The 9,279-nt window shown below is 46.6% G+C and overlaps 1 protein-coding gene across 1 annotated transcript; it reads left to right on the forward strand.

Moving 5' to 3' along the window:
- Positions 1-2,871: 2,871 nt before the first annotated feature.
- LOC123397556 (ADP-ribosylation factor-like protein 2) lies at positions 2,872-7,941 on the forward strand. Its single transcript, XM_045092089.1, has 6 exons — positions 2,872-2,992; positions 5,156-5,222; positions 5,418-5,528; positions 6,827-6,989; positions 7,192-7,272; positions 7,597-7,941. Exons 2-6 carry the CDS (start codon positions 5,158-5,160, stop codon positions 7,732-7,734), a joined length of 558 nt encoding a protein of 185 aa, XP_044948024.1. The 5' UTR covers positions 2,872-2,992; positions 5,156-5,157; the 3' UTR covers positions 7,735-7,941.
- The last annotated feature ends 1,338 nt before the right edge of the window (positions 7,942-9,279 follow it).

A 9,279-nucleotide genomic window follows, 5' to 3' on the forward strand; every position in this document is an offset into this window, starting at 1 on the left:
ATAACAACTGGCGAACCCGAGCCGAACCCCGTCCCCCGGGGGACGCCTGGGAGCGTCGGTCGAAGCAAAAAAACCAAACGGGCCTGCTCTATAAGCGATAGTCGGGCCTTTCCTGTCGTTTTTCCCCCTTCCTCCTCACTTTCCCTCCATTTTCCCGCCTCCTCCCATCATTCTTCTCCCGCTCTCCCGCCATCCAGCCGCCATGCCGCCGAAGAGCAGCGCTGCCAAGAGGGACGAGAAATCCGACGCACGGTGGTCGGCGTTGATGGCGAACTATCACGTCAAGCTCGACCTTCTCAGGACCAACGTCACCGCAAAAGAAGAGGAACACCGACCTGGCGTTCTTGATGGGGGCAGACACGCTGACGATGGACGAGCAGGTGAAGGCGTGGTACTTCATGGAGCGCGACCTGATCTTGAACTAGATGACGGTGCTGGCGGCGACTGCAGCTACGACCACGACAACGACGACTCCAACCACGCCGACGACCCCGACTACCCCGACAGAACCTACTCCGTCGACGAGCCCGACTACGCTCGCGGAACCTACCACGGCCAGTCTCGCGGCAGAGGAGCCGCACTGCCTCGAGCCGTATGTTTGATTTGTTTCATCCTTTCCTTTTGATCGCGGAACTACTGGTGTCTTGATCGTCGAACTATGTCATGCTGATCGCCGACTTGTGGCATGATCGCCAAACTTGTGGCATTTTTTTGAAGCGGTAAAAGATAAATTTGAAAACGTTGGCGTCCGGGGGCCAAAACCTGGGGGCGCGCCTAAAAACTCGCTCGCCCCCAGGACAAGAAAAAGCGTTGGCTCAACACCAAGAAGGCTTTCGTTGGGGTGCGGTGGGGGCCAAACAGTTGGAGATGCTCTAAGGGATGCATCATCATCTTCTACATCTAAACAAGTTTGTAAGAGCAACTCTAGCAGACCCCGCATCCCGCTCCGGCCCGCAAAATAACCGCCAAAGTGCATGTCGGGGCGGGAAAACCTGCCCGATCAGACCCCGTATCCCGCCCCGGCCCGCAAAATAACCGCCAAAGTGCGGGTCGGGGCGGAAAAACCTGCCCTATCAGACCCCGCATCCCGCCCGTCCCGCAAATATTTTTGCGGGGCGTAGCAAAACTTCTCCCCCAACCTCTAGTTTCACGGGGCTGGGACGCCGACCTGAGCTCAGCCCCTATCCGCAGCGAGATTTGGCGGGAGGGACATTTCCGCCGGCCTTTCCCCCCCCCCCACCCGCCGCCACCATTGCCTCGCCACCGCACGCTCCGGTGCATCCTCCACGGCTGTCCCTCGCCGCCATGGACGCCTCCTTGCTGCCCCCCGTCACCGTCGAGGTCGCGCACGCTCCTTCCCCTCGGGTGGATCTCGTCGCCGGCCATGTTGGCCCCGTCGTCGCTAAAGCTAGCATCGCGCCTGCCCGCAATCGGCAGGGCAACGTGGTCATGTAGGGCGGAAATCCGGCAGCCCCCGCCGCAAAGGCTCGCGCTCCGGGCGCCAACGCTGCTCCGCGATCTCGGTCGGTGGCGGAGAAGGTCACCAAGGTCGCGGGCGGCAAGAGGAAGAGGATTCCGGCTACAAACAAGCCGCCTCCTTCATCCTCTCACTCCATCCTGAAAGAGATGCCCCGACGATGCCGTTCAACGGTGTCGCTCCCCCCGCAAGTGAGGTGTTCAACGAAATGGCCGGAAGGTATGCGTCTTCGGTCATGGCCATTTCCTTTCGTTTTCGCCATTTGTTGCGATAGCTCGTGACTTGTTAATCGTTCAATATAGCGGTGGTTCAAACAATCCAACTTACGAGTTCGTGGGAGTGGTGCCGATGAACTTCAAGATGGACTCGATGGCGCGGAGTGAAGATCAACCAAGATGATGCAAGGCCCTCTTTTGCGTTTGTCGTACTGAACTTGGCTTTTATTTGCGCATAAAAGTTTGTTATGTTTGTTTGAATTTGAACTTATTTGTGGGAACTTATGTTAAATGTGAGAATTCAGCGTTTTCTGTTTTCGTGTCGACGTGACGGTGTCGAACAGACTCCGTAAAAGCCGACCCGTATAAAAGCATATTCGGTGAATATACTTTTATATGGGTCCGTTTGAGGGGTCTACATCTGCGGCCATCCGAGCCAGACCGCAAAAGCGGTTTCCTCCGAACTGCAAACGCGTTTTGCGAGCCGGTTGGATGCGGGGTCTGCTAGAGTTGCTCTAAATGAGGCATTATACTTTTGCATCACGTTTTGAACTAACCCGGACTGACGTTGTTTTCAGCAGAACCACAATGGTGTTGTTTTGTGTAAAAATAAAATTTCTCGAAATAAGATAAAAATTTACGGAGAATATTTTTGGAAAATATAAAAAATACTGACGAAAGAATCAACCAGAGGGGGTCCACCACCTGGCCACAAGCCAGGGGCGCGTCCCCCTAGGATGTTATCCAGTTGCACATGAGCTCGTTTAATGCGGTGCATGCAAGTCTTGTTTGGTTTAACCCTTTCCCGAGACATCGAGAGGATGCCAACACGGTTACGGGCGCGGCGAAAAAATGAACTGCTCACAGAATCCGAACAAGACTTTAGCATCAAAGGCACATGTAGTAATATCCAAGCGATGTTTTCCGGCACATGTTCCCACATAAAAAAAAACATGTCTTCTTTTTCTTTACGGGAAGCGTCAAAAAGCATTTCGTCCAAGCCCGAATTCTTAATGTAGCATTTTTGTGTGTGTGTATAGAATGCTTATTTTCCTTGGTATGTTTTTTATTTTTTGAGACGAATTTGTCTTCAAACATACAAATTCGGCCCAATAGGGCCACTGGACCAGACAAACCCCATGCCCAAAGCCCACACCGGCCGAAACCCTTGCCTACCTCCCCGAGTCTACCAAACTAAACCCTAGCACCAACCAACTCATCCACCTCCCATCCAGCCGCCGCCGCCGCCGCCCCTACTTCTCGACGGGGCGCAACCGCCGTGGCCTCCAGGAAGAACTCGGTAACGACCCCGTTCCTCCTCAGGACCTGCAGCCGTAAGCGGCCACATGTGGCCTTGCCTAGTTCTTGTTCTGCTTCTAGTTCTTGTTCTATGCTAGTGGATGAACTGTAGGTTTGTTGTTCTTGGTTCGAATGGACTGTAGATTTGTCCCTCGCGCATCGCAAAAACTGATCACCGGCGGATCTCATGGCCGCCGCGTATGAGACGATGCCACAGCGACCCGCCCCGCCGTCGCCGTCCTACATGGCCTCACTCACGACCCATGTCCAGTAGGCGACGCCGGTGTACATTGCACGGTCCCTCGGTTCACGAGCGGTTTGACCTGAGCAGTGCAATGCCCTCTGTCATTACAATCCTGTAGATTTGCAAGGGATTTAACCTCTTATCCCTCTGTTATTACTTCCGTGGTCAGCAAATTCATCAAATAGGTGACGGTGCTGTTGGTGTGGTGACGCTGGTATTTGGTATTTGGGACAGACTGTGCAGACTGGTGCATGCAGCAACTAATATGCGTGCTGTGATGCAGATGCTGTACGAATGGGTCTTTTGTTATACTCAATCACTAGGGGCGCCCTTGACTTCACGGAATCTATGGCATACTTGCGACAGTCAGGGGAGGTGATCTAGCATAGCAAGCGGTACTATCTAGTGGCACATGCATAGTTAATTAGTTATTTGATGTGCTAAAATTACCATGAAATCTCCTAAACGCCCTGAGTGAATACAGGTGCCAGCCATTCTGTAGATATACCATAAAATTGGAACGATCAACCTAAAATTACAAAGGATTTCCAAGAACACCATGCGAATGTACCGGGAGCCTGATTTTTTTGCCTGTTTTATTTTTTTAAAATCAAAATTAGGCCACGTGCTTGGGCCTAGGAGGCTGGCACGCGGGCCGGCACGGCATGGCCCGGATATTAATCGGGCCCCAGGCGGGCCGTGCCGGGCCGGCCCGTTTGGCCAGGTATGCTTCATACACCAGAGAGAGAGAGAGGGCGGCCCCGAGCCCATCCCACGGGCCCTCTTCCATTCGCACGCCGCACCTCTTCTTCACAGCAGACCTCACTCTCAGATTCAGAAGCAGCAGCATCTCCATCATTGTCGCCCTCGCCGTTGCCGCCCTCGCCTCCCCCTGTCCCCGTGCACGCCCACAGTCTCGCCGGCCCTGCGCCTCCAGCCCCAGGCCCCGGTCCTTCTTCCTAGGTATGTAAGCAAGCATGCACGCACGCTGCATCCCCGACGGTCAATGGCTGATTACGCACGATGCGCCATGATTCCGCTGGATCCACCTCAACGTCTGCGACGATTTTTTCCTTCCATACGACGATCTTGCTCGCAGCACAACTAGAGGAAAACAATTTCAGCTGCCCATTCATCGCGATACATGCTGCTCACTTGAAGTTCATCATGTGTTAGTATCTGTCTGTCTGCAGTGGCACATCACTAGCAGCATATCCATGTACGCGTTTCGGATGCATACATACTGAGGCAGTGGTGTAGCAGTATATGCATGCATGTGCAGATCTTTGATGAATACAAATACATCATACAACGGCGAAAGCAGAGGCAGTGGATTAGCAGTGCCTGCATCTACATGTTTTAGATTTATATTTCTATACTTGGTGAAAGCAGAGGCAGTGGCAAGAATTTTTCTCTTGGTGCGCCCCTCAAACTCCGAGCTGAACCTCGTTTCGCAGTGGCGTGCCATGCTTTATGTAATACGCTCATGCCTTCTGAGATCAGGCTTTGCTTTGAATTCACATGAGAAATGCAGGTCATGTTTAAATCTACACTGGTTATAAAAATTATGACCCCGCATTACAACGCTACCGATTCCTAACGCGGTTTGTTATTCCGCGTGATCCTGTTGTAAGCATTGGGGGGTTCATAGCAGCCTGACCGAATGTCTCAACTCAATTACTCCCTCCGTACCTAAATATAAGTCTTTTAAGATATTTCACTAGGTGTCTACATACGGAGCAAAATGAATGAATCTATACTCTAAAATATGTCTATATACATCCGTATGTAGTCCACTAGTTGAACCTCTAGAAAGACTTATATTTAGGAACGGAGGGAGTAGAATTTTACAAGTTTTTGTACCTGTTCCCCCTCTCTGCATCTTACTTTATGCTGATTCCTCTGCTGGTCCACCTCCAGAAATGGGTCTCCTCAGTATCATCAGGAAAATCAAGCGCAAGGAAAAGGAGATGCGTATTCTCATGGTGTAAGCGTCCTGCTCCATTCCTTTTTCGCCTTCTTATTTTACCCCCAGATTCCTCCTATCCAAACGCATTATTATTCTTGGTTCTTTGCTTGATATGTGTGCTTCTTGACTTTCAACGTTTGTGCCTTTCAGTTCTTTGGTAATTTGTTAATTGTTATTCTTGATTGATTTATTTCACCGATGTCAAATTTACAGCGGCCTGGACAACTCGGGTAAGACGACAATTGTGCTCAAGATAAATGGTGAGGACACCAGTGTCATCAGCCCTACTCTCGGCTTTAATATCAAAACCATCCAGTACCAAAAGTATGTACTATATTCATTTTCATTTATCAAGTTAATTATGCCACAAAATCGAAAGGTTGTTCCAGCTGCTGTTATGCTTGATCATTCCAACTCTGTATCATGTCTAGTAAAATGCCAGTGGTATTAAGTAAAGGTGTTCTTGGAAATCCTTTGTAATTTTAGGTTGACCGTTCCAATTTTATGGTATATCTACAGAATGGCACCTGTATTAACTCAGGGCGTTTAGGAGATTTCATGGTAATTTTAGCACATCGAATAACTAATTAACTATGCATGTGCCATTAGATAGTACCGCTTGCTATGCTAGATCACCTCCCCTGACTGTCGCAAGTATGCCATAGATTCTGTGAAGTCAAGGGCGCCCCTAGTCTTTGTAGTTTCATAAGGTAATTAGAGGAACACAATCTTGTAATCTAAGCTTGTTGTTTGAAGGTTTAGTGATTAAGCAATACAATTTCAACAGCTTTAGATAATCTCATTCAAATTACTGCTCGGTGGAGAGAATTGTTGTGTACTGCTTCAGTTAAAATTGACCGAAGGTGGTCCAGTAGTATTCGAGCTGTGCAGTTAGGTTCTTAGGGGAAAGCTAAGACAGGGAGACGTCCAGAGATATGTTTTGGAATTTTGTGAGTCATATTGCTCCACAACCACAAGCATCAAAGTCTGCTTTGGCATCAATGTTTTAAGTGGGAGGACCAGAGGACAATATTAAAATTCGACACTGACACAGTGCAGTTTTAATGATTTCTGGTCAGAAAATTGACAATTTTAGAGACAGGGTAGGACAACTGTGACACTAAATGGTACAATCAGGCGATATGATGGTCCGTTTTAGCTTGTTTTTATGTCTACGTCAGTCGTCAGCATCTGTTTTTATTGAGCCTACTATGAAGCAAGTTGTGCCTACATAGGTGGTTGTACTTTTAGCACTCGAAGTAGGAAATGAAATTGCTAATCTGCATTAATCTGAGAAAGTAGTAAATCACATTGGTGAAAATAGAACATATTTTGGCCCAAGTTTCAGCCAGCGTCTGTTGTTTTTCAGCCTACTATGAAGCAAGTTAGGTGGTTGTACCTTTACCATTCAAAGTAGGGAATGCAATTGATAATCTACTTTAATCTGAGAAAGTAGTAAATCACATTGGTGAAAACACAACATATTTTGTCCAAAAATTTGACAGCTTCTTGATGCTCATTGCTCATGGATCATGGTGGTCAAAAACTCAGGACGCGTGATTACAGTCATAGGGAACAGCAGAACAAACTGGCAAGAATTAATATTTTTATGATGGTGGTAGGTACTCGCTGAACATATGGGATGTCGGGGGCCAGAAGACCATCCGTTCGTATTGGAGGAACTACTTCGAGCAGACTGACGGTCTAGTTTGGGTGGTGGATAGTTCCGACGTCCGAAGGCTCGACGATTGCCGTGCTGAGCTCCACAATCTTTTGAAAGAAGAGGTATGTTGCCTCGTTGACACCACTGCTCGTCTGCTTCAGCGTTGAAATTTTGCTCCGGATTACTTTGCTGAAAACTAGCAGTTGCTGTTTAGCATGAGGAAACTCCTGGGACTAGCAAATTTGATCAAACCTAGCATGTTTGCGCTTAATCTATGTGCTATCTTGTTGAACCGCTGTGTGATGCTTGAATTATTGATCGCAGAGACTGGCTGGATCGTCGCTGTTAGTTTTCGCAAATAAGCAGGACATCCAGGGCGCTTTGAAGCCTGACGAAATCGCCAAGGTAAAAACACACCATCACTGGCCCAATAGCATATGTACCCGGAGTCGCATCGTGCCCGCCATGATCATCTTGTGATCTTGGCTTTAAGAAAATAATCCCGGCAAGCATATATATATATATATATATATATATATATATATATATATATATATATATATATATATATACGAGTTTGTGGACTTTGCTCCATGATGATTTTATGGTTTTTTTATAGAAAAAAAAGAATTGGCATGTTTTGCTCCATGATGATTTTAGGGTTTTTTATAGAAAAAAAAAAGAATTGTCCGAGTTGGATGGTAACCGATGCTGAGTTTTTGGATCCAGGTTCTGAATCTTGAAGTGATGAACAAGGACCGGCACTGGAAGATCGTCGGCTGCAGCGCCTACACGGGCGATGGCCTGCTCCAGGGCTTCGACTGGCTGGTCCAGGACATCGCCTCCCGCATCTACGTCCTCGACTGAAGTCTCGACATTTTAGCCCATATGAACTAGTGTTATTAGTTACACAGCCATCATGTAATATGTATGTAAAATCTGATGATCAAGTTTGTTTTGCACTCCCATGTTTAATGTAGAGCGTTGGCGCATCATGTAATATGTATGTAAAATCTGATGATCAAGTTTGTTTTGCACTCCCATTTTTAATGTACATCCTACATGCACACCGAAGATATTTTGCACTTGCTATGATGTAAACAGATGGACTCGTATCTGGGTCTTGATTTGTGTGAAAAAACTTCTAAAAGCTACCTTGAACGATTTGATCTGTACAGTATCAAATACTTAAGAACAATCTTCTTTGCATTGCATGTTCCTTAGACCCCATCCGTTGCAACAAAAATCTTAACTGCGGTTTGGGTGCCCAAATAGTAAAATATATCCACCTATATATAACAACGATGCATGACTTGTGTTTGCCTACGAAATCATAAAACACAGGAAAATACAGCCTCCGTTTTTATCTATCTACTGCGCATGTTAATTAGTTCTATCTGAAAAATCAAACTTTATAAGCTTTAACCAGATTTATAGGAACCCCGTTAACTCGGTATACTCCACATCTGGATATATCATAAACGTTGCATGACATCTGGAAGATATTTTCGCTGCCGCACGCAGCTCCTGGAGTCTTCTTTTCCAAGGCAACACGCGAAGGAAAATCTGGATTTGCTTCCTCCACAACTAGTAGAACAAACCCTAGGACAATACCAAAAAAATAAGATGAATTTAATTTTCTTTCTTTTCTCTATCTATCTAAAATGATTTATTTAATTTTGCGGGTGATTTGTTCTATATATTTATAATAATAACCGCATCAAATCTTGAGAATGGTTCGAGGGTAGGAGCGGCATTAATTCCCATGATCTTTTATAAAAGAAGAGAATCAATGTACATATGTGTGCGGATGGTGGCATCCTTTCTTTTGGGCTTGAACTAAGGTCGAGTGTGAAAAGGGATCGGAAAAACCTCGTCGCCCTCCAATACTGGCATGGGTCAAATCCAAACTTAGTTTGCATGTTTGTGATCCGGCTCATGGAAGTGTCGAGCGTTTGCATTGCTCTAGTCTGGGCCGTTGCTCAGCGCCAATGCAAGATCACCTTTTGCTTCTTTTTCGGCTTTGGTGTGAGACGTTTTAGTGCGAAAGAATGAGAAGCGAGTGTCCTGATTTATAACATTTGTGGATATGGATAGGCGCTCGAGGCGTGCGTTATTGAAACATTTATTGACATGGATAGGTGTTCAGGGCATGTGTTTCAAAAAATTTGAAAACTAGAACAATCTTTTCCAAGGCAACACGGGAAGAAAAATCTGGATTTGCTTCCTCCACAACTAGAACAAACCCTAGGGCAATACCTAAAAATTTAATTTTCTTTCTTTTCTCAAACTACTCCCTCCGTTTCAGTTTATAAGTCCGGCACGTGTATCTAGGTCGTCAATTTAACCAACTTAATAAGAGGCATATATTACAAAAAATATATCATTAGAAACTTTAGATGTTCTATTTTC

Source organism: Hordeum vulgare, chromosome 5H (assembly GCF_904849725.1).
Source record: "Hordeum vulgare subsp. vulgare chromosome 5H, MorexV3_pseudomolecules_assembly, whole genome shotgun sequence".
NCBI classification, from domain to species: Eukaryota; Viridiplantae; Streptophyta; class Magnoliopsida; order Poales; family Poaceae; genus Hordeum; species Hordeum vulgare.

What these genes read in the sequence shown, in the direction of transcription:
- LOC123397556 (XM_045092089.1), top strand. Translation starts at nt 5,158, where the DNA reads ATGGGTCTCCTCAGTATCATCAGGAAAATCAAGCGCAAGGAAAAGGAG. An exon ending in AAAACCATCCAGTACCAAAA is followed by an intron (nt 5,529 to 6,826) that starts GTATGTACTATA and finishes TGATGGTGGTAG; the next exon opens with GTACTCGCTGAACATATGGG. An exon ending in ACAATCTTTTGAAAGAAGAG is followed by an intron (nt 6,990 to 7,191) that starts GTATGTTGCCTC and finishes TATTGATCGCAG; the next exon opens with AGACTGGCTGGATCGTCGCT.